General features: G+C 44.3%; 1 protein-coding gene and 1 long non-coding RNA gene across 2 annotated transcripts; both read right to left on the reverse strand.

Moving 5' to 3' along the window:
* Positions 1-14,878: 14,878 nt before the first annotated feature.
* On the reverse strand, positions 14,879-23,196 carry LOC111843127 (twinfilin-1-like). Its single transcript, XM_072710065.1, has 9 exons — positions 23,046-23,196; positions 22,101-22,178; positions 21,656-21,834; positions 20,441-20,536; positions 20,216-20,320; positions 17,253-17,372; positions 16,218-16,368; positions 15,792-15,913; positions 14,879-15,629 (listed from the first exon to the last, which is right to left on the reverse strand). The coding sequence occupies exons 1-9, from the start codon at positions 23,068-23,070 to the stop codon at positions 15,462-15,464; spliced, it is 1,044 nt and encodes a 347-aa protein (XP_072566166.1). The 5' UTR covers positions 23,071-23,196; the 3' UTR covers positions 14,879-15,461.
* Positions 23,197-23,686: 490 nt separating this feature from the next.
* Positions 23,687-24,614, reverse strand: LOC140588245 (uncharacterized). Its single transcript, XR_011989594.1, has 3 exons — positions 24,375-24,614; positions 24,159-24,248; positions 23,687-23,938 (listed from the first exon to the last, which is right to left on the reverse strand). It is a non-coding gene; the product is annotated as an uncharacterized lncRNA (long non-coding RNA).
* Positions 24,615-25,006: the final 392 nt, after the last annotated feature.

Here is a 25,006-nt window from a genome sequence, read left to right on the forward strand (position 1 = left end):
TCACCCCAGCACAAATACAACATGATAGCTCATTAAAACTAAGGAAAATTTTTGCTATCTACACATCCACTCTCAGTGAGTGTTTTTGTAATAACAGCTGACTTCCACACAATGAATAAAACCGTCAGTGTTGAGATAAGACAAATATTTTATAGTTTTTACATTTTCTTCGACATAAACATAAACTTTAGGGTGAGCGAAAAAGTACTTTTTCTTCTAGGGAAAACTTTACTGTTTCATCTTGTCTTTTGTTTAATAATTTATTAGTGACACTGCAGAATCGCACATCGGAGAATTTATATATAATGGTATTTAATATTTTTTTAAGTCTAATGTAAGCCGGTATTTCAACAAGAGTAAGAGATGAATAGAGTGAGAGAGCATTCATTTCTATGCTGTTTTGTTAATCTACATATCTAGTCTCTTTAAGCTGATACATGGGGTAATTGGCAAACTAGAAGAGCGATTGGCTTCTCTCTTCCGCCTACTTGAAAAAGGTTGGCTGGTGAGTATTCAAACAACTACACACCCTCTGTATAAGGTTCACTGAGTGCAAACACTGGAACTTGCATCTTAAGACAAAGATTCATGAGGTTGCAACCTGGTCTTTTCACCACTGGGACTGTTTTTTATTTCAGTGAGTTCTCGAGTCAAACAACTTAGCAAATGCAATATCAAAATATAAAATCGGAAGAACTGTTAAATAATCTCTTACACACCATTTGTTTTTCTTATTTCTTTAGTTAGTGATGACCTACTTCGAGAGTAAAAGGCTGCAGTTACCCTCTTTCACAGGACGGGACAAGTACTCTATCGCAAGTGTACAGAACAATTATGTTGTGATTCAGCTCTTAATTTTTTTTTTATCAAATAAAAAAATCAAATAAATTAAGTATTTTTTTTATTACGAATGAGTCTTGTGTAAACCTATTTTCAGTTATGGAAAGTTTGAACATGTTTAAACTAAAGTATTAAATTGCTTATATTGGTCCAAAAGTGTTCTTTTCAAAGCCCTGCAAGGTACCAACTTGTAAAATCATCCATTACCAGACTTGTTATTTCATATATTCTCTTCACACGTTAAACACACCTGCGTAGTCTAAGTTGCTGCTGTCATTTATGATTTTGCAATAATACTTTAAGATAAACACAATTTTGCACAAAACAGGGATCTACCAAGTTGCCAGGTTATCAGGCCTTGTTTGTATGTCTTTGCTAACCCCTGGATTCAGGAAGACACCAAACAGATCAGGTTCACAGATACGGAGTTTAGGTGTCAGACTCTAGCCATTCATTATTTGTCCCATCTCTCTACCTAGAAGCTTTGTGCTGTTTACATTGTTATCTTAGAATAAACAAAGAAAAAGACAGTCTTGATTAATGTTATTTACTTAGTAAACAAGAGTCATTCTACCAACCCATCAATAATGTCATTCTCATAAAGTGTAGTGACTTGTGTCAGTCTCTGACTAACCAGCTTTGAAGACTTGCAACAAAAAAAAGGTTTAATTTATGCTGAGAAGCCTCCCTCAAGCTTCTGCTACAGACTTTGTGAGAAGAGGATGCTGGAAGATTTAGTGATAGGAAACAACCACCCAGTTTTCTGAATATTCATAATTCCCTTTCTTTGAGAGCCGCATGAATCCCCCACAACGAAATAGCCCTCGTAACTGACAGCAGGTATAATCGCATTTCAGATTCATGATGTTATTGCAAAACCTCAAAAATAATGCTTATCTCTTAAGCAGAGAGAAACAAAGAGTTGTCCAACATTTTGAAAACAAGAAAGGGGGCCAGTACTGGAAGCACCGTTCAAATCCAAGCCAAATTTACAATGGCACCTTCACCTGAATTTTTGACAAATTAATCCTATATTTGTTAAACTGCCCAGTGCTTAAATTTGATATGTATGAACATGTAAAGAAATTGAGCTATGGAAAGGTAAAGATCCTTTGTGTATTGTATCACCGTTCCACTTAACAAGACCTGGCATGTCAGGTGGGGTCTTCATTACGGAAAGCTCAGTAATGTCATTCTACAGAATAGGTGATTATATCCCAGTAGAAAAAAAAAAACAGAAGTTTTTTTTAAAGTGTCTAAGAAATATGCAGATATAAATAATAACATTCAAGGGATATATCTACAGAATCACGCATGGATGAATCACTATGTCGATCATAGAAGGTCACTTAAAACAGACAGCTGCATATAAAACCCTTCTTTTCGAAGAAAGAGAAAATATTCTGAAACCTCAAAGCAGGACATGAAGTTACTACTAACGCCAGTTGAGTTCATCTACTTGACAGCCATTTGGATGTGAATAAGATCTTCACTTTCATTGTTTCATTGAAAGGTGCTGTGGAAGAGTGAAGGCTTTACATGTAGGAGCTGACATACTCGTTAATAATTAATTGAAAGCAGATGAAAGACAAGCAAGTCTTATAGTGTCCTTTAGATTCCCCTTCCCACGTGCAGGTTAAATGTGTTCCCATGAGCTTGACCTACATCTGGAGACATGCTCATTAAATGTGTCTGTTATTCCCCAAACATGGCTATGTGCAGCCTCTTTCCTTGCTGATATTCCCCCGCTGGCCTTCCTCACTCTGCCTCCACCTGGTCACCCAGTTCCTCTGCCTGGCATGCTGCATGAGGTCCCAGTTAACACGGATCATTCTGGAAAGGTCTGCTGGCTTTCGGAATCATTTACAGGGATCTAGTGTCTGTTTCCCGGTGGTCCGGAAGGGATAGAGAGATGCTTTTTGGTGATCCATCTACATTGTAAGGGGTAGAATGTAAAAAGTAAATGTAAAATAAGTAGGATTTACAGAGCTGAAGAGATTTGGATCCTCTCCTGTGGAAATGACATGATGACATGCAAACTCTACAAGCAGAGGCAGGGCAAAGACTGCAACCCAGGTCTGCGGAGGTGCAAGGCAACAATGCCAACCACTGCACCACCGTGCCAGCCCAGGTACAGACCAACCTTGGTATATGACTGCTATACCAAGGAGCCTATATATTTGACAGGTATTCAGCAGTGGGAGGCTGTACATTTAACAGGCATTCATCAGCTAAGAGCTTCAGTCACTAGACCTATCACGTTTCAGAGCTGCACCTGCATGGTTCTCAGGCTGGGGCCTGATCAGCCACCCCTACACTGGGGAAGTTCTTTGCCCTGGTCACCAGTCCTGAACAGCATTCCCTTTCCCCACAACACACCCCCCTTCACATGCCCCCACCGCACCTGCGGGTTTGACCATAACCGTGTCTGAATTGGCTTCCTTCTTCTCTTTGCCTTTTTAAATGATTACTATAGATTTCATTGTTTATTCAAGTCCCTGCTAGAATTTGAGGCAACAAAGTTTTTTTGGTCCAAAGACCAAACCACTGACCACAATGCAATCTGCTGCCCTAGTCACTCATAATATCTTCTTAGTCCTTATTCAATCCGTGTATTTGTTCTGATCCATTCCATTCCTTCTACTCAAGCACCAGAACCTCCCCACTCCACTCTTATTGTTTATGAACACAGGGGGGCAGAATTAGTCACACACTGACCATAAGAAAACTAATGCACATAACTTTTCCATACCTTCCTATCAGCACTAAGAATGCGAACACAGCTGGCTTTATGTCCGATCTATTCATAAAGATTTAATGAAATCTGGTGCTCTTTAGGAAACGAGGCGTAAGGCCAAGTTCTTACACTGAAACAAAATCAAAGTGAGGCACTGCAGTATTGTAAAGTTTACCTTAAGACATTCAATAATTACAGGAACATAAATGTGCTGTCATAGCGTATATAGCTGACCCCCTACAGCATCGTAATAATGTATGCGGGGCACTGTATAATCACACATGGGGCTCTGAGCTGACACACTACAATAATCCTGTGTTGATTGAGGTTGTGGCCACCTGTTAAAGACCAGGCTGATTCGCAGCTGCAATGACTCATGGGAGCTGATTTCCAGAGCAGGCTGAATTTTTAAACAGGGCCTGTTTGATGACCTCATGGGTAAAGACTGTTCCTGTCCAGCTTGCGGTTTATCAGACCGCTGTGGCACTGTGGCAAGAAGCACAAAGAACCCCCCGTGTCCTTTATTTTGCTAATTGTGAAATAATTTGCAACAGGAATTGCACAGAGAACCTAAAGCATTTGGGGGCGGGGGGGCAAGACAGAGTCTGTGTGTGTCGTTAGTGTTCATGGCAGTCACATGACCACTTCACATGCATGGGAGCAAGTTGCAACAAAGTAACAGAAAAATGCAGCATAGAACAGAATCCCAATGGAAAGTTCAGCATGAAATATATGATTTACATTAAAAAAAACCATCTTAGACAAAATTAGAGATTTATCATGGCATGCAAACAACAGCATTAAATCAAGTGTTTGCTAGTTTTCTTTTTGCATCTTCCAGACCCAGAGCACAAAAGGAATCACCCAGAAAGTCATCTACGGATATGACTCACAGCCTAAACTCGGGACAGAGTCGCCATGGAACCACATCAAAAAGGAGCCTTCCAGACCTCAGATACCTCTGCTGGGCCACATTAATTAAAATGCACGAAATTCCTATGCAAATTCTATAAACGGCACACAGGAACCTGTCCTGGGTGGCATCTTGCGTGACAACAGCATGGATGACATTCTGCCTGCCCGTTGCGTGTGAAGAGCGCATCAAACGCTGTGTGTTTGTATAAACGCGAAATTCAGCACCTCCCTGACGTGACTCATTTATGCCGCGCGTTCCTCGGGACCGGCTTCGGATCAGGCCACTGCCACAGCCAGCAAAAGCCACCCACTTAAGGGGCAAACATGTGTCTCCCCAGGTCAGGCGAGGAGGCAGAACACTGAGGCTGATCCTTCTCTTCTCCACAGCTCCATCCCCGTAGCCCTCTTCCTGCGCGGAGACCTCAGTGGAACAAAAAAAGCTAAAGCAGAAACCCAGTGTGGTCGACACTCATCCTCTTTGAAGGAGGCAGCTGGTTACATTTTGTAACAGGAGACTAATGTGCGTGAAAGATCATTCCCAAGTCATTACTGTCCTGTGGGAAAGCTTATCCTGCTCTGGGCACAGAGAGCGACCCCAACGTGGGGAATTCGACCCGGAGCCTCATTTTCGGGGATTCCCTTTTCAAGGGGAGCTGTGATTTCAAATAAACGAATGAGAAAAAAAAAAAATCACCGTTTCTGCAGACAAGGAAAGGAAAGGTGAGCAGAGCAATGCAAAAGCAATTTGCCATTGGCAGGGGTCGGTTTGACGTTTCTGGGGCCACATTCGAAAAGTCATTTCGGGTTCCGCACCTAATGTAATGACTTCGGGGGGGCCCATGTAAATGGGTGGTTAGGGTGGTGGTGCAGCGCCATTGCCCAGTGGACATCTCCATCCATGTAAGTGCAGCCTGAACTGGTTCGGTGTGACGGCTGCTGATGCAGTAGGGAATAATAGCGGCGGAACACCATGATCTAACTGTTAGTCTGTCATTCGGATCTTGCATCACTGAGTCGTGAATGAGGCTCCCAGCCTGTCGTGAGGGATGCGGGGCTTCTCCGCAGGGGTCGCTTCCTCACGCGAGGTTGGTCCAGCGAGCGCCACGGCTCCAAGAGGTCCAGGATGCAGGGGGATCCCTAGAATGTTGAGGGGTTCCCCCATTCAGCGTCCATCACACCTACTGGAGGCCACTGGCTTTCTCCTTTTCAGGCCACCCTAATCCCCCCTATCCACAGAGCCACCATTATCACCCCCCCACCCCGCCCCCACCACACAGCTTATCTCCTTCCTGGTGGCAGTCTTTTCAAGCCTCTCTTTAATGACTTGGGGAAGATCACCTACTCGACTTCCCAGGCAGCAAAGCCCACTGAAATCTAACAGTCGGGGGGGGGGGGGAGGAATTGGGAACGGCCAGGCGCTCCATACTGGTAACACCTTCTCACATTCTTAGCCATCACCCAGAAAACCAGCAGGGCCCCTGTGAGCCGCCATACTGGCTAATGAGCCAGTTTTTGGTGCCCAGTTGGTTGTATGTGATGTAGAGGCTGTGAATTAAAAAGGAAAAAAAATCCAATTAAACATGCCTGGTGTGAGGTATGTTATATTTTGTTACATGTTGTTATTAATGCTGTTGTAACATGAATTTCCCTCTAAGGGATTAATAAGTTCTCTCTCTCTCTCTGTCTGTCTGTCTGTCTGTCTGTCTCTCTCTCTCTCTCAGACCCTCATCAGTCACAAAACACACACCCTAACACTGAAAGGACTTGTTGTTGGATTACCAGGTCATTGCAATTACATATAAACATGACAAAACAGGATATGCGCATGATTTCAACTACCACTAAAGCACATAAATCACAAGCATCACCTAAAATAATTACCAAAGAGAAGTAGCTTTTAAATTCAGTAACAAATCAAATTCTGCGTTAATTAGAAAAATCCTCTGTCTGTCTGTATGGATTAATTTTCCCTATGCCTACAAATGCAGAATGCAAAAGATTTAGCCCTAGACTGGTTTGATTAAATGGTGAAATCGACCTCTCTGCCATTACAGCCTGCTCCATGAGTCCAGTGTACCAGCACAGCTGAGGTATTCGGTTTATTAATCTGGAGCACCCATTCATATGACCATTCAGGTCCATTAACCCAGTAAATATAACCACTCCAGTCAATTAATCCAGTACAGCAGTGCATCTGACCACTGTGTCTTACTTGCTTGGGGTCACAGTGATTTTAAGGACAAGTGACTGGAGAAAGCAGATACCTGCAAGTCACAATGCTAGGTACCCATACAGCGCTGACCAGCTTATTTCACCTGTTAAACTTTAAACTAACTTTAGTGGTGGTGGGGAGAGGTCAGGTCTGTGGTTGACTGGTTTTCTGCGAGGCGGGGAGGGGTTGGAATTTAAACTCACGAGGCCGCTGAGGGGGAAAATGTACTTAAATCCTTGTACCCATTTGGGTCTTTAGAAATCACTGCAAAATCAGTCCAATTAAACTAATTACGAATGTAGTGGAGCTGTTTTAACGACCTCAGAAAGGCCAGGATGTAGCAGACTATTGACAATCATTCAACACATCAGATTTCATAGTACAAAAAGAAGGAAACAGAATGGGAAAGAGAATAGAAGACGGAGAGAGAGACTAATGAGTGCCCTAGCTTGACATAAAAATCCTTTAGAGGAGTCTCTAGAGGTCTCTATAGAGAAAGGGCACTTGACTGACACAACTGAGCCAAGATTCGTAGTTGATACATTCATAGTTCACTATAGCTTTGTTAGCATATACAACTATAAATGGCTGATCTATCAACACTTAGCATAGTAGACCCCTCAATAGTCTGTCTGAGTAAAAAAAAAAGTCATGTTACACACAAAAAAGCCACACAGCACCAGACAAAAGAAACTCTCCCAACCTGCAAATCTTCCTACAGGGGGGTGGGAGTCCACTGACACCCTTTAACCCTGTACTCTGACGACACCCCCAACTCCACCCATGCTTAAACCCTTCCTTAGTAATTACCTATAACGTGACTGGCAAAGATCTTTTGAGGAACCAGGTCGCCACGCCAAAGGAACAAAAAGAAAAAGAGAGAGGAAAACACAAAAGCCAGAGAGAATTATTGAAGAAAAACGACAATGCGTTGCACAGGAATTAACTCTGAATGAAGAGGCTGTTCATCAGAGCAGCGGCCTAATACAGCCCATAGAAAGGCAGGCAGCAACACAGCAAATGCTTCAACAATGCAGTATTAAAACATTTTGGAAAGGCAAAGGATTATGGTTTAGTGCCAAGATGCCTTCAGATTCAGATTTAGTGGCAGTTTATTGAGGGAAGAAGTTATTGGTTTCATTTGACATTTTTAGAACTATAAGTCTGATCATGTGCATCACTGTTATATTACGATATTACTAATAATGAATAATATATAGAATATGCCCCTTTTTTCCTTCAGACAATCCATGCACAGAACACCGGTATCTTCACAAGCCCTGTCAGCACAGGTACCGGTTGGGTACGGCTCGCAGGCTTTGCAATGGAAAACCATCAGTTTGCAGTACGGTTCCGGTAAAGCTTGGTTCCTGGTGGCAGTGGAAAAGCACCATTAGGCACAGGAGGGACTACAGCTTCTCACTGTGGCTCCTGTATAATTTCGATTCAATTTGGAAAATCAGAAACTATTACCCTTACAATCACTATGATACATCTGTCCTTTCCTCCACTCATATTCTATCCAGTTGGGATGGGCGGAGCCTAACCCAAGCAGCACAGGGCACAAAACTGGGGACGGGATGCCAGTCCATCACAGGGCATAAATACAAACTCACTGAGGGCAATGTAGAGATACTGGTTATCCAGTGCCTACGGAGAACAGACAAACCACAAAATACCATTCACACTCTACATCACTGCGTCACCTCACTGTAATACTTTTACACTGTAATACTGTAATACTATTACATTTTATTTATTTAAACTATAATCTTCCAAAGCAGAATACTCTTGACTCCTAGTCTGTGGTTATGTAGTCATCTGTGCTCTATAGTCCATATGTCAACCCAACACTTCCAGGAGTGTTTGATGTTTTGCTTAATGATAGCCTACGTTAAGCCCCCCACCCCCCACCCCCAGATCCACACAAAGTCGCTGAGGCTAAAAGCTTCTCCTCATGATATTTTGGCAACACATTCTGCCGTCCGAAGGCTTTCCCCTGGAGGCCTTTAAAGCGGGAAGAAGTGAACTACAGCTTCACTAACTCTCTGATTTTGTCTGTATAACAAGGCCCATACAATTAGATGATTTTAGCATTTAGCATTTAGCATTGGCATTCTAGCAACACTGCTTAATACAGTCAGAATGTCTGAGCTGCCTTTTCTCAAAGGGAACCTTGAAGAATCCCAGAATGAAAACTGGCAGCATTCAATGAGCAGCATTACATCTATTAAACATCACACTCACGAGATGTCGACCTGGCCTCCTCATCAAGACTCCCCTACAGCAACATCAACATTCAGACAGGGTTTTACACAAAGAGGATTTAGTCTTTAGGCACTCATAAATTTGTGCTGTGTAAGTGTTAATGATACACCACAACATGCTTTGTTCTTTAGAAATGGTATGAACCGTCAGCTGGAACTCATTGAGCAGTGTAAGAGATTCTACCCTGAAAGAAGTCAGACTAAGGATGACCTGCTTCTGGCCAGGGAACCCATGCTTTTGGCCAGGTTATTTTGGGATGGAACTTGCAAAGAAAAAAGTGTGGTAATGGATCAAAGTGATCAGCGACACAAAGCTCTGTTGCTAGATGTCCTTCGGCCTAACTCAAGTATATGAGATGTGGCAATAGAGCTCTGTGGTCATGCTGACCAATGAAATTATACTCGTCATAGAATTGCTGTCATTAATAAACTTGTCATAATGGGAACTTCCCTCAGAAGTCATGTTCATTGTTCCAAAATATACTTGCGCCTGTAAGATATTCTGGAAATGGATATGATGATTCAAAATGGTACCAATGTGTGTGAGGAGCATAGCCGAGAACGTATGTGACAAAAAAAATCCATTAATTGGAGGAGAAGTTAAACACAGATTTTTCTCTCCCAAATCTAGAGAGTTCAAACACTTCAACTCAATGGAAAAGTAACAAAATCACAACTCTGAGCAAGACATTGGCCCAACCATGACATGCCCTTACTAGTTTGCACAGCAAAGAAAGTCAATATCCAGATGGGAGCGGTTTGAAGATCTGGACACCTGCTTCTCCTCTTTGTCATTTCACATGTCTGAAGCCCATCATATTCAATATACTTTCTAAAAGCCTTTCTCTCGCTTTGAAGTCATCACAATTCCCACAGTCGTGCAATCTCCCCAATCAAATTCTGCTTAGGTTAGTCCCTGAACTAAAGTGAAGACCCAAGAACCAGCCACCCTATTTTTGGGAAGATAATGATGCAAGTGATCCCTTGAAGTGTATATTACACATTTTTGTATTTTCAAGCCTGTCTAGTATAGATAACTCATATTTCAACCTCAAACAAATGACACAAAACAAACTTTGAAGTACTACAGCAAAACAAGAATGAATTCATTCCTTACTGGATTAAGAACAAAATGCAGCCCACCAATCAGGGTGTCCAAATATTGCACCATACGAAATATGATCTAGATATTTTGCAGCTCGGGATCAGGACTAAAGCCAATGGTGCATATGACAGCAAACATCACCCCATTAAATTTAACTTAAACTCACCAGTGAGTATTACAATATTCCACGAAGCTGCAGAGAGGGAGAATGCCAAGAGTCCTACACCTAGAAACCACGGGCATGACCTCTGACCTTTGACCTTCTCGTGAGTGTTCAGGAAGTAATAAGAGCCATGAGGGCAGACATTTTGTTCTCCTTCCTGTTTATCAAAGAAACCAAAACAGAGCTTCGTTCAGCTGCTCCTGTGGCCAAACTCGATACAACAAACTCAGGAGGTCAGATTGGGATGAATGCCCCCCATCCCCCACGCTTTTCTATATGGGTGACTCTAGGATTTGACCCTTAAGGGGACTCACCCTCCTCCTGTGGTCCTCCACAATAAAATTAGCTGAGTAAGGGTGTGTCCCTCATGATAAAGTTTGTCAAGTGGGGGGACAAAATGTATACAAAAATATGCATCACTAAATGGTTTTAGAAAAATTATTTTTTCAGGGGAGGCTGAGACAAAAAATAGGGGGGTTGAAGCCCCCCCTAAATAGGGTCTAAATGCACCTAAACCTTGCCACCTCCCTCCCTTTACTCTTTGCACCTGGAGGACACCACAGACCCACAGGAGTACTCAGACTGAAAGATAATTATTTTTTTAGCATATGCTTTCATCTGTAGCAACGAACAATTGAGAAAGCAGGGTCGGGCAGTCCCTGGAACAAAGGGGGGGGGCGGTGTTTTACGGCCTTACTGATGGGCCTAACACTGAAATCACTCTGCTAGCCAAAGGACTTGACCCAGCGACCTTCTGATGGTGGGCACAGAGGTTTAACCCGCAGAGCCACACACCACCATGCGATAGTGTTGTAGCACAGCATGGAGCAACGGAGCCTCCAACTCAGGCCAATGTGGGTCCGCACCTGCAGCGTGATCATGTGACACACAGAGGCCAGTAAGGGCGCAGGGTGGAGTTTCTATAAAAGGGGCAGAAAAGATGCGAGTTCAAAGGTCATTCAGCTTTTCCACATGTCAATTCAGAGGATTCCTTTAGCTGGCAGAACCAAATGAAAAGCACTAATTGGTTATTCTACATGTTGTGAGTAGCCCAAGCTACGGAATCTAATATTTCACTCACTTTTATCCAAAGCAACTTACAATAGAGAGAAGGTTCACACACGCACTCCTTGATATTTGAATACAGACCTTTGTGTTGTTATTGCAATGCTCTACTTGCTGAAGTTCAGGAGCTGCAGAAGGATTTATTAATTAAGAATTATAACACTGTGATCAGCCAACATTGTGGCATTGCATCGTGGCTAAGGGACATTGATGTGACTGGAATGTATAAAACATTTGTTTATAGCTTTGAGAAATGTACTTGTGTTGAGCTGCTTCGTTTGATAAGGTGGTCTATATAAACGCTTAAAGTTGTGCTGACTGTACCCTGTAAAATAGAAGGTTATGAAGAGTGCTATATCCCTGGCCATGAGCCATTAGCTGACATGCATGATGTGGCAGTGTTGCCCATCTCAAGGGGGTATCTGAGCACACAGCAGCCTGCATGGCTTTAATCAAGGCACTTAAAGCACTACAATATTTTTCTGGATCACTGCTGCCACCTAGGTGTCACTCCAGCAATTACAAGTCCATGAACCATGCCAGTCTTTTTAACTGCAACACACAAACTTTTAAGTATATAAAAACAATACAAATAAGGGATTCGAAGCACAGACCCATTCAAGTTTAACTTTATTTGTAAAGGTTTCATTTGGGAAGAAGGACTTGGATGGTTCTGCACAGATTGCATGTCATATCCACAAGAGATTCCAAGCTGTGTCACTTCATAATTATCATTAACACCACAGTAATCTCTGCACCACAGTAATATCTGGTTAAATCTAGCGGCTTCCGAAATAAAAAAATAAATGTGTCAGAGATGTAATATGTAAACAATATATAGAAAATGACCGATAATGTATGTGCATATGTGCTAAAATACAGATGCAATAAACAGTATGTGTGAGATGCGTGATGTGAGGGTTCAGCTTGATGTGAGGGTTCAGCTTGATGTGAGGGTTCAGCTTGGTTACCGTGTATCTTCAGCCTGACAGCAGCAGTGCCCTCACTGAAGATGTTTGTGGCTCTATGAAGACGCACGCAAGGCCTGGATACTTATTCAGCAGAGCTGTCCTGTGAGCCACAGCTCATTTTAAACGTGCTTTTCAAGACCCTAAACTTGCCTCACAGGAGAAGATTGTGACCCTAAATATGTACAGACCCAACCACTCCTCCTGGGGTGACCCTGTCACCCCCCCCCCCTCACTCTAGAAACCACATAGAGGAGCCTGCAAAACCAGTTCCAACATGTGTGTGTTTGATGGGTGTCCCGTTCATGTATTCATTGTGGGGATTGTGTGACTGGCATATTTAAGTACTGCCCCACTACGCAGGTACCCACCTCAGCAACAACACTAGGTTCAAATATCTTACGTCAATCTGATTTCTTCAAAGGACGCAGCCTCACATCTACTCAGGCTGACATCAGCCACACATGACCACTGGTGTTTTTCATTAACCGAACTGGGATTTGGGGGGGGTGGGTGGGGGGGGTCAGAGAACCAGAACAAAGCCCCAGACGTCTCCCTCTCCTGTGGCACCAGCGCACAGGGGGGTCCGGACTCACCCCTGAGGCAAATCTCTTAATGGTTTCAATTACGTCGCTTCATACTAAATAAATAGAGGTTCTGAGGTATGTTCACAGACATGTTCGCCGTTTCTAAAACATTCCATATGTCTTTGGTGCTTAAAAGCTATATACAGATTACTGGGAAACCAGAGCAAAGCCCTGAAAAATGACCACAGGATATGAATGAAGAAAAACAACGCGAACCTGCCCTGGATGGGACACAACACACATGAACACGTAGCCATGACACAACCTTCAACTTAGCAACCGCTAGCAGGCAAGAAAATAAACAGGGAATTCGTAATAGAGAGAGAATGATAAATTAGTTCCAGTCCTATACAAGAAACACTCACCACAGGCGTGCCAAAGCATGCACAAGATGCTAACACAGTTAAGTAATCGTTTATTACAGAAAAAAAAAAACCCTTATTATCAGCCACACTTTTGCATTATTCAATATGCACAGGCTCACACAAAAGCCTCTATATTTAACCAGAGGTTCCGTTTTCAGTGAAATCTGACCACACGGGACAAACATAGCCTTTTATTGATTTGTAAAGGGTAGGGAGCCGTGAATAATCAGGCCGCAGGACTCAAAGGAGCACGTGAAACCTAGAATACAGAAGACAGCATAGCCGCCTGTCACGAGGATGATATGCAGACAGGAGCAGCCCTCGGAGAGAGAGAAGGGCATCCGGGGACCTACGGCGGAAGCAAGCCTGTTAGGCCTCAGCACAAACATGCCAACGACAGCCTTGCAGGTAAGACACACTGATCCGCGAAACGCACATATGGCCCACAGCTGCCCTGAGCCAGGTGAAATGTTTCTTTTCACATATCCCATCATGCTCTCTTCTGAGGCATATACACACACAGCTGAACATGAGGTCAAGGCACAGGGTCAGCCATTTATCATTTCTGGTGGGGCGGGGGGTTAAGGGCCTCGCTCAAGGGCCCAGCAGACATGTGACTAGTCGACCAAGGACTAGATTCGAACCAACACCATTCCGATCAGAGGCGCAGAGGCTCAATGTGATAAGCCACATGCCAACATTATCAGCATCTTCCATTTTCCGGAGCTGTGATATGTAATGGCGTTAATGTAAATGGCGGCTACCATGCTCTGTTGTCGGGTTAATTAGCTGCATCATCTGGGAGGTGATAGAAGGACTTAGCAGCAGTACCTGTCACCCAGCACAGAAGCCCCCGCCGATGCCAATCTATGCCCAGCGGGGAGCAGGGCACGGTGCCCAGGGTTCCACGTCGCGCCTGTCATGTCTGAGTGGCGCCACCTGCTCCGGCCTGCACCTGCGGTTCCATGTGCTCTTCCGCCTGCCGCATCTCCCCCACTTCCTCGTTCGCGGCGTTGAAAAAATCCCAACGGAATCCGGACGGCGACTGCCGCAGCGTGAATCCCAGCCGCCGCCGGGACCTGACACGGCTCCCGACCCCAGCCCAAGAAATAAACCCGTTACTGACAGCCTCGGGCGGCGAGATCTCGCGCCGAAGAGCGGCCAGTTCCAGGGAAATGCTGATGCTCTGGGGCCATCTGGCCGTTAAGGTGATGCCTTCATCTGAAAACCACTTACGGACTCCTGCTGTTTGATTCACTGAAGCCACTGGGGTTGGGAATGCAGTTTAAACTCTCAGCAGTCGGGCCGACAGCGAAAACCTTCCACACAAAAAAACTGCACCCCAGCGGGGTCTTTCTATTCTCTTTCCTTGGTTCCACAGTGCTAAAAGAAAACCTATTATTCCTTATTAAGATAAAGTGAAAAAAGGGTCACTGCATTGGCCTAATTAGCGTAAATTAAGATTAGACTAATTATAGTTCCATTAGCAGCAAAGTACAAAGCAATATAGTCTTGAATTCTCTGCCACGGTTTAAATGGCACCAATTAACCCTTTAAGCTCCCAAAATAGAGCACAACAGCAAGGGCGAGAAGGGGCGAATGAATTGTGGGAATTGAGTGCATTAGTACTGAATGAGTAACACATTACACTTACTTAGCAATGTTAAAATGAAATTTATTTTTTGCCTTTTAAACAAGGAATATATAAAAAAGACAACACTGCAACATAACTGTCTTAAAACAAATAAACATCAAAAAGATGTCTAGGTACAGTAAGTGGTTTTCCCTTTTTGAATAACTATGAACAGAATCACTTATCTCGCCAGTACCAGTGCCTGGGAACTAGGAACTACAGTACTGACAGAGCACCTACAGCAATCTATGACCAATTGTTTAAACAGTATATCAAGAGACCTGCAAAAATATGTCAGAAACTAAAATGAAAGACACTGGTCAGCAAAAATGTAGGGCGTTAAAATGAGCTCAAATCCTATTTATGAGCACAAATCCAGTTTATTGAATAAACTGCTCTTCAGCCTTTCTTCCTCCCTGATTTCCCATATAATGTTCAAATCTACAAATCAGCTTCTTGTTATTTTTTTTATTTAAAAAGCAAGTCAATTTTAGTTTTAAAATATCACAAAAACATATTTTTGCTAGTAAATGGGACAAAATTGGGGTTATTGAGAGAGTTAAAGGCATTGGTGTCACCGTATTGGGGGGGGGGGGGGGTATCTTTAGTCCTTTGTGTTGCTTCTCCCTGGGGGGGGCACCATTCTGGACACCCCACCCGTCCCTGTAGAGCCCCTAGGCTTGGCCAAGTTCTGTCTGTGTGCATTCTGCTTGGGGTGCAGCGCCTCATACAGGAAGTCGCCGGTCAGTTCATCGCCAGTGCTGACCTCCAGCTGATAGGGCCCAGAAATGGCAGGAGCGGCACCGGAGCCCGGGAAGGTCAGAAGGAATGAATGTCACAGTTCCAGTCACATTCATCAATCATTTATTTACAATAAAATCACAGTAAAACACCGCACCATGTTTATATATATATGATGAACGCCGTTATTTACCTTTTTCGCTATTTGGATATTAAGATTTTTTTCCACTGTGTCGAGAAGGGGACTTTTACAGCTGGAGTAGAGCATCCTCTCTCTGACGCTGCACGTATAACCAGGCATAGAGTAGATGAACACTGCGCAGATTGAAACACGGACACAAACACAGTCACTCAGTGTCTGCAAACCGGAATGAAACTCAATTACTCAATACAGCCACTGTCAGGGTACCCATCGCACCAGCCTGAGAATGTAAGAATGGGGGGGCTTGTTCTCCCCAGATGGAGTCTGTCCAGAGCAGGGCTGCAAACTCCAGATGAGTCGGCCTGATTGTTCTAACAGGAGTTTTGGCAGAAGCAGGTGCAGTCTGCCAATCAGGAATCCAAAGGCTCCCCGGACTGGGCCGAACACACCAGTTGGCTTCCTGAAAAGCGTCCTCACCTGTGGATTCCAGGTAGCTGCCAGCGTGGCTGTGCTTGTACAGGAAAAAGTGATAGCGGGCGGAATCTTTGGGGATCCTTTTTGGCAGGTCCTTCAGCTCGGTGGGCGTCGCGTCCGACAGCTTGATCCTTTCATTTGGGAAATCTATTTCCTGATGACGACATCCGCCCAATTTACGAATGAAGAAGAGTCAAATCAAGAGCTGTATTTAAAGACGCACAGTGCACAGGAGGGGGCAGTGGGTAACCCATGCTTACAAGGGCATAGGTTCGAGGCCCATGGCCAACAGAATAATTACATCAGTGTTAGATCCGTGAGCGAGGCCCTTAGCTCTAATTGCTCCAGGGATGCTGGATGTCACTAAAAGGATCTGCTAAATACAAATATGTAAATGCACAACACTGTACTGGGTAGTAAGTGCATTTTTGTGCAGGAAAAAAAAACTAAATTTAACATTAGAAGATATGTAAATTAAGAATAACATAATAAAAACTATCAGGAATTCCTTCTGTTCTCCAAAAAGTTACTGATATCTTGTTGGATGGCTAGATGAACACGGCTAAAGGTCCCAAACCTCTCCTCTGGGCCACCCAAGCCACTCCCTTGCATTCGTTCAAATTCACCACCAACTCAATCAATCAATCAATCAGTCACTCAATTAATTAGTTCAATAAGGTCTTGATTAGCCAAACACGGTGTGCTAGTGGTTGAGTCAAAAAAGAACTTTGGTGTTTTGGACAGTTGCTGCAAATACTGGGGTGACTTTAGGAGAGGTTCTGAAATGGCTAAGCTGACGCACTTTGACAGACAGTTTTACACCAACATGATGATCATTTAAACAATGGCTGGGCAAGCACAACTGAAAAATACGAGAATGCTAGAATTTTAAAAACACAGGTTAAAATGATGGTATATATACTAAAATTCCCAACATGATGCAGTCTACATGAATAGACCACAAGCCACTGAGGTAGCAGACGGTATGGCACTGCCCAGAGTGGTGGGGGGCAGGGGGGTGGGGGGCGGGAGACTCACCAGCTGAACATAGGTCAGCTTCTTCTCTCGGAACTTCTCTAGAGCGCGGGTGGCATCCTGGTGGACGGGAAAGGCCACGCCCTGCAGCGTCTGCTGTTTGCCCTTCAGGCTGATGTCCATCTGCAATTACACAACACACGGGGGGGGGGGGGTCATGGAATAGGAACCAGGCTGAGGTACATAGCTGAGCAGCTCGGGATTGGTGGGGGGGAGGGGCGGCGGACCATTGAATCTGATTGGCAACTGGCATTAATATTACACGGACAAATGATGAAGCTGCAAGTATTACAACAAAAATGATATCATGACCCATACGGAACCCAGATGATAAAGTCCAACGTGCAGAGATATGGTTCTATAAATACTCTGTCTTCATACACTCCGCCTTACAAGGAAATGGTAAAAGTGCACTTTAGCCAGACATTATGCCTGAAACTCAGTGCTGAGAGACAAGCCCCCAGACCTTCTGACAATGACTCATGTATTTCTTGATTCCTGTTCACTGAGGTATGACACACGCTGTTAGACAGGAGGGCTGTGCAGCACAGGTGGAAAGTTCAGGTCCAGAAAGTACTCTCGAGTACTCGTTGAGTACTATTGAGTACTCTCTGAATGTGACTCTATACTCAACAACATCTTTGACTTTATTTGTACTTTCTAAACCTAAACTTTACACCTCTGCTGTGCAGATAAAATGCCAGTGGATAAGAGGTCTGGTTTGACAGTGACTCCTCTCAGCAAATATTTCAAATCCCGTACATTGTCACACAGCATAAAACTGCATCTCTTATCCTCTCTGTAATTGGGGGGCAACTTCCTATCCCCCCCCCCCCCCCCCCTTGTTTTGAATGGATAACTTTAAATATGTACAAACACTTCCAGTTTCCTTATAAGGTACTGTATGACTGAACCCATGAAGCTGTTAACTGGAGACTATATTTGCTCTGACACCCAACCAGTACCTTCCTGCTCTCACACTGCTTTAGATCATTTAAACCCAAGCGGCTTTTTGGGGGAACGGATCGCATTTCTGCCAGCCTGAGCTGCGTGTGTCGTGGTTTTGCAGACGCAGATATGAAATCTCAAGTCGGCTCAGCGTGCTGCAAATGAAGAAGCGCTCATTTAAGGAACTGGATGTGCAGCTATGACACGTTTCACCCAAACAGAAACATATTACGCTGCATCGCTGCAGTGAATTCAGGCGCAGACTTTCGTACAGGAGAGCCAGTGTGTTGGGGTCATCCTTGCTGTTTGCATATAGATTTTCTGGCTATTCTGAGTTACTTAACACTCCGCTAATCCTTCAGTTACTTTTCAGTGGTCATAAGGTGCCCAGTAATCAGTTTGGAGTCCCACAGTTTTGTCAGGGAAGATTTCCAACTGTTTATAATATATTACAATAATCTCTGGACTCATAACTCAGTATCTACGTCTATTTATTTATTGTACAGACTGCTTCCGTGCCAAACTTTCATATCAAACTTACACCATCTTTTTCCACCAAACAAGTGGTTAACTGTGTATCTTATCAATATTATGTTTACACAGATCAGCCACAACATTAAAACCACCTGCTTAATGTAGTGCAGGTCCCCCACTGACCCATCGATGCACAGACTCCATGAGACCTCTGAAGGTGTCCTGTGGTATCTGGCACCAAGACGTCAGAGGAGATCCACCATGTCCTGTGAACTGAGGTCGGGCCTCTGTGGATGGGACTTGCTTATCTAACACATCTCACAGATGCTCGATCAGATTGAGAACTGGGGAGTTTTGAGTTTAAGCCAACACTTCAAACTCTGTTTCATGTCCCTCAAACCATTCTTGAACAATTACTGCAGTGTGGCAAAAATCCTGTGAATGAGGCCACTGCCATCAGGGAATACTGTTGCCATGAAGGGGTGCATTTGGTCTGCAACAATGTTTAAGTAGGTGGTACATCGCAATGTAACCTCCACATGAGTGCCAGGACCCAAGGATCCCCAGCAGAACATTGCCCAGAACATCACACTGCCTCTGCCGGCTTGCCTTCTTCTCATAGTGCATCCGGGTACCATCTCATAGGCAATCTCATAGTACCATCTCATAGTACCATCTCATAGTACCATCTCTTCCCCCAGCTTCACGACTCACATGCACCTGGCCGTCCACGTGATATAACAGAAAATGTGACTCATCAGACCAGGCCACCTTCTTCCATTGCTCCATGGTCTGGTGCTATTGCTGACATGCCCATTGTGGGCACTTTCGGTGGTGGATGGGGGTCAGCACGGATACTCTGGCCAGTCTGCGGCTGCGCAGCCCCATATGCAGGAAGCTGTGATGTACTGTGTGTTCTGACACCTTTCAATCACAGCCTGCATTAACTTTCTCAGCAATTTGTGATACAGCAGCTCTCCTGTGGCTCCTGACCAGACTAGCCTTCACTTTCCATGTGCATCGGAGAGCCTCGGGCGCCTATGACCCTGTCTCCGGCTCACTGGTTGGTCTTCCTTGAACCACTTTTAGTAGGTACTGACCACTGCATTCCAGCAACACCCCACAAGACCTGCTATTATGGAAATACTCTGAGCCAGTCGTCATAACTTGGCTCTTGTCAAAGTAGCTCAGATCCTTCCGCTTGCCCAATTTTCCTGCTTCCGACACATCGACTTTGAGAACTGACTGTTCACTTGCTTAATATATAATGAAACCCTTGAGAGGTACCATTGTATCAAGATAATCAGTGTTATTCACTTCACCTGTTAGTGGTTTTAAGGTTATGGCTGACTGGTCTAATGTGTTTGCATGTTTGCACCTCGACCAATGAGAATGACCTATGTGACACTGAATAAAAGATACGTTGACTTTGATAATGTATGCATGATAAAAATGTTAGTGATGTGTTTGTCTGCGTGTGAGTGTGTGTGTGTGTGCATGTGTGTGTGTGTGTATGTGTGTGTGTGTGTGTGTGTGTGTGCTACCTCATTAAGCCTGATCTGCTTGAGCATCTCCTCAGCAGCCGTCAGGGGCAAGGGGCCGGCCTGGGAACTCAGGTACTTCCTATAGCCGCTGAGAGACACATCATCCTGGGGGGGAGGAGACAGCCCAGCGAGAGGACGGGTTAGGCCCAAGTCACAAGCCGTTTTAATGATCGCCATGGGAACGACCTCGGGCAGGTCAGACAGCATGGCCCCGCCTACACATACCCTCGCGGTGCCAAAAATCTCATCCTTAATATGGACGCTGCCAAACTCCTTCTTCAGCGTTTCCCGTGTCGCAGCGTATAACATCTTCTGACGCACCTGTTAAAAAAAAAAGAGTTTCTGCATAAAAACTTGACTTGGTATCAGACAGCGTGCAAGCATGCGCTCTAAGCGCCACAAAGCCCGTCCTCAGAGCCCCAGCAGCTTGCCGAGCACGAATGAATCAGCGCGCCAAGTGCAGAAGGGCGCTTCACATAGACGAACACAGTCCGAGCGTCCACTAATGCATTACAGTAGGGGTTCCCAGCCTTTCGAAGACCACAGACCGGTTTGCATTGTGTGAGAATTTCATGGGCCGGAAAAACAGGGACGTCGGCTGCAGACCAATCGGCAGGACAGACTTCATAAGTTTGACTGCTTCTATTTTTTTAAATGCAGTCAGGAGCCATAAAAGAAGGCACAACATGGAAATATATATTCTTAATTTTTGGCAATTCACCAAGCCATCCCAAGCCCCCAGCCAACGTTCTGTGGCCTGGTGGAATACTAGCGGGTTGGGGGGGGGTTGTAAACCGATACACTACAGCATTATTTAATGTTAATGTTAAAGGGTAATGTCGACCTGATTTTTAGATTTTTTAATAGTCTGTGTGAAGCTATTGTACCTATTATTCTGTTCATTTTTTGTAATTGTTCTGTTTGAATGTGGGTGTTTGGGACTGGCCATCCCTGTAATAGTCCTGGTCTTTTTGTTTGTTTATTTTTACATTAACCACAGACTTTGAATCCATTTACATGTTTTTCTTCAGCTGAGGGAGTGCCGTTCAGTTTACTGCACAGCAGGAGTTCCCTAGGCAACGGCCTACCTGCTCTGTGGCTCCGCCCATCCCTCTTAAAAGCCACGCCCACCAGCCCTAGCACACCAGGTAAAGAACTGCGTTGCTAAGTTCCTGTGCTGTTGGACCCACTGCCAAAGCTGGGCCTCCATGCTTAGAAAACACTCCTACATGTCTCATTAGGGTGCTCAGTGCATGACAGGGAATCACCAGCATGTCTAGGCAGATACACTGAATCACCAGAACATTCCGATTTTACTTCATACTATATAGATGCAATAAATTATTAAAACCTGGTCTTAAATCTGTGCAGGAAATCCAGGTGGTCTGCATCGGCTACAGGTTCCCTAAGGAGCCATCAGACATTGCACACGTCACTTACAGATGATTGGTCAGGTGACCAAGCCAGGAGGATCCACTCATAGCCGTGGCTGCTGGTGGAATCCAGGCGGTACAAAACATAGGCAGGCATGTCGTCTTGCAGCACAGGCAGCACGAGTGAGTCGTACTCTTGGTCCCACTTTCGTGTTGCATTATGGGTGGCGCTCATCACAAGCTGCTCTGGAGGGGAAGTGAAGGATTACCCAGAAGCCTGCAACTTCTGAAGCCGCGTGTTCCTACACGCAAACACCTCCTTGGCATTTACATGAGTGAAAAGCGATCAGCTGAGTTAAAATTCAATAGCATAATTTCTGTGCACTGAGAGAACATTCATTTAGGATTTTACAACAAAGGGAAGCAACTCCAAGCCGTAGAAAAATCAGCATCCACCCCAGTCCATAACGCCTGCAATTGTCCACATCCAATGTAAGTGATCGGATACTGACCATTCTCAATCACTATCTTTAGGAGTCGATAGTTTCCATTCTTCGCTTTCGCAAACAGATTTCTCACTTCCACAGAAGCTGTGAAGACATAGTAGACTTACAACATGTTTCTATAAGGACAACAAACCCCCACTCAACCCTGCACTGTCAGAAAAAAAGGTACTAATTTGTACCTTTGAGGGTATAATTACTTGTCACTGGGGCTGTACCCTCAAGGTTCTGCCAGCTGTACCCTTAGCTGTTGGTAAATGTAACTTTTAAGATACAGAAATGGACTCTGAGGAACATTTTTGTACCATTGTTGATACATTGTTGTTATTTGTACCTTGGGGTACAAATCTGACAGTGCAGAAAGTAGCACCTGAGATGTCAACACAAATGATGAGTAGCTGCCTTTTTGTTCCGTTTTTCCCCATTTTGCTGCAAGACACAGTGGCTCACATTTTGCTGTTACTCCTATGAATACCACAGGAATGTACTGCGTGCAACATTTTTTAAACTAGGGCCAGCTTCCTAAAAAGATTTTCGTTATATTCGTGTGTAGGCTGAGTTAGATGCCCTTTCGACGAAAACACTGTAAATTAAGAAAGTGTTCGGTATTATTTAGTAAGGGCGCCTGATCTTGGGCCAAACTCAGAGAGAGGGGCAGAGAGAGAGATCAACAAACAGCCGTCCATTCTCAATGAACTGGGGCAGCACAGCATGCACCGCATGACCCGATTACAAAGCGATTTTGTCTGAAAATAAACCCGATTCAACTTCGCCTCCTAGGAATCCCAGTTTCCAGGTGCATTATAGAACATAATGTTTAATCAAAGCTGCTTGTCATTTACACAACAACTTTTGTGAAAATAAATAAATAAGCGCACATAAATAAAGCAGCAAGACCCAAACCGTCGTTTCCTCCTCCGAGTTCAGCAATAAGCAACAATGGATGTGAATTACCTCGTATTCCAGTCTGATGGGACATGTCGACCCCGATCCGTCTCTGCCGTCCGCTGTCGGGATGCGCAGGATTAGGAAGAAGAAAAAGTGAACTACAGCAAAGTCAGCCCCACTACATGGTGTCGTCATCGGTCCGCAAACCACGTGACCGAGCTGTCACCGGCTTGATGTGGCCCGATCGTGTTCCACATTTTTTAATGATGCTATATAATGGGCAACATTTGTGCTCGGCGTAAGTATGGTGTATAAAAGACACGTGTCTTTTTAAAGGGTGCGCCTCGTAAAGCGTAGGATCTAAAATTGTTTTCAGATTTCAGGTTGTCTTGTGCGTTTTCTTGGGCGAGCATTTCTTATGAAACACACTACAAGACGTACAACCACAGGATTAATGACGTACCTCAAAATATTCATATAAAGATCTACTTTAGATAAATAAAAGTTCCTAATAGTCCTAAACAAAAGTGTGCTTTTCTATTGATATTCAGATCTCTGTGTGTGTGTGTGTGTGTGTGTGTGTGTGTGTGTGAGCAGGTTTATCTATCCTTATGGGGACACAATGTCCCCATAACGTGATAAATATCAGTCTTTTCTCCCTTATGGGGACCGGTTTCCTGGTCCCCATAAAGGAAAACTCTATTTTATAAAAATCGGTGACTGCTATGAAAAAACTAAAAATTCAAAAACTCTAGTATTTTGTTTGGTTACTTATGGTTATGGTTAGGGCAGGGTAGGGGTTAAGGTTGTCATAGTTAGCGTTAGCATTTTTCCCATTGAAATGAATGAGCGGTCCCCATAAGGATATGTTTACCCTACATGTGTGCGCGTGCGTGAGTGTGTGTGTGTGTGTGTGTGTGTGTGCGCGAGAGAGAGACACAGACTGAGAAAGAGAGAGACTGAGAGAGAGAGAGAGAGAGAGAGAGAGAGAGAGAGAGAGAGAAGCATGAAGTTTCCCAAATGCTTTTTGCAAACGCTCTTGTGTAATTTCAGATGTGAAGATGGCACGTTGGCCTGGGTCTCACAGTTACCGCATAAATGCGGCTTGTCATGCGGAGTGCAGTGTGAACATCTCCGCCGTGAAAAAATTACAGTCAATAGGTAATGTGCACAATCTACCTGTTGCCTTCACAGTGCAGGACACATCAATACGTCGAACAGGTTTTCCTCTCAAAAGAGTCCATAATGAATCCATCGCGTGGCACGCTGCTGAAAAAGAGTATCGCGCAGAGACGCAGCACCGGGCAATGACGCAATAGTCTTGCGTAATGTGCATTGCGGGAGATTCTGCATGCATCGGATTATTGAGGGATACTGCAGGATCGACCCACTTACCTGGGAGCCTTCCCGGGGGCTGCAGCTGGCTTGACTCTCACTGACAGCCCAGGATGACAGTTTGACGACATAATTCTCATCCTTACCAGTAGATGGTGGCGGCGATCTAGCCGCATGGAAGGAAGTAGCATGTGGGTAAACAAAGCAAACAGCAGGCTGTGTCAATAGCAGCATGTGTCGGTTCCTGGTGAGACACACTTCTGCCGTTTGCCGTGGGCTAGTCTACGGATTTCTTGAGCAAGAATGCTAACTGATGCCCCTCTGTGCATAAAGCATAGCCACAAGGACCTGTCCGTCCCTTCATCCTTGTGATCCGCCTCTAGAGTTTCATATCTTTCCTGTGGGAATTAATTTGGGCCAGTGCTAAAGGCAAAGGGGTCGTGGTTCGAATTATGGGGCAGCTTGCCTTATCTTATCTTATTTAATCTTATCTTAATATAAAATTATCAACATGTCTATAAAACGTCCCGTCCACCGTCCGTTTATCCAGTATAAATAATTGCTTATCTAAAGCAGAGCCACAGAGACGAAACTGGGCATGAGATGATGAACACCCTGAATGGAATTACAGTCCAGTTACTGAAGCCATAGGCCTTTAGACAAGTATTTATACTAAATGCATTTTTTCATTC

This window comes from Paramormyrops kingsleyae, chromosome 3 (assembly GCF_048594095.1).
Source record: "Paramormyrops kingsleyae isolate MSU_618 chromosome 3, PKINGS_0.4, whole genome shotgun sequence".
NCBI lineage: Eukaryota > Metazoa > Chordata > Actinopteri > Osteoglossiformes > Mormyridae > Paramormyrops > Paramormyrops kingsleyae.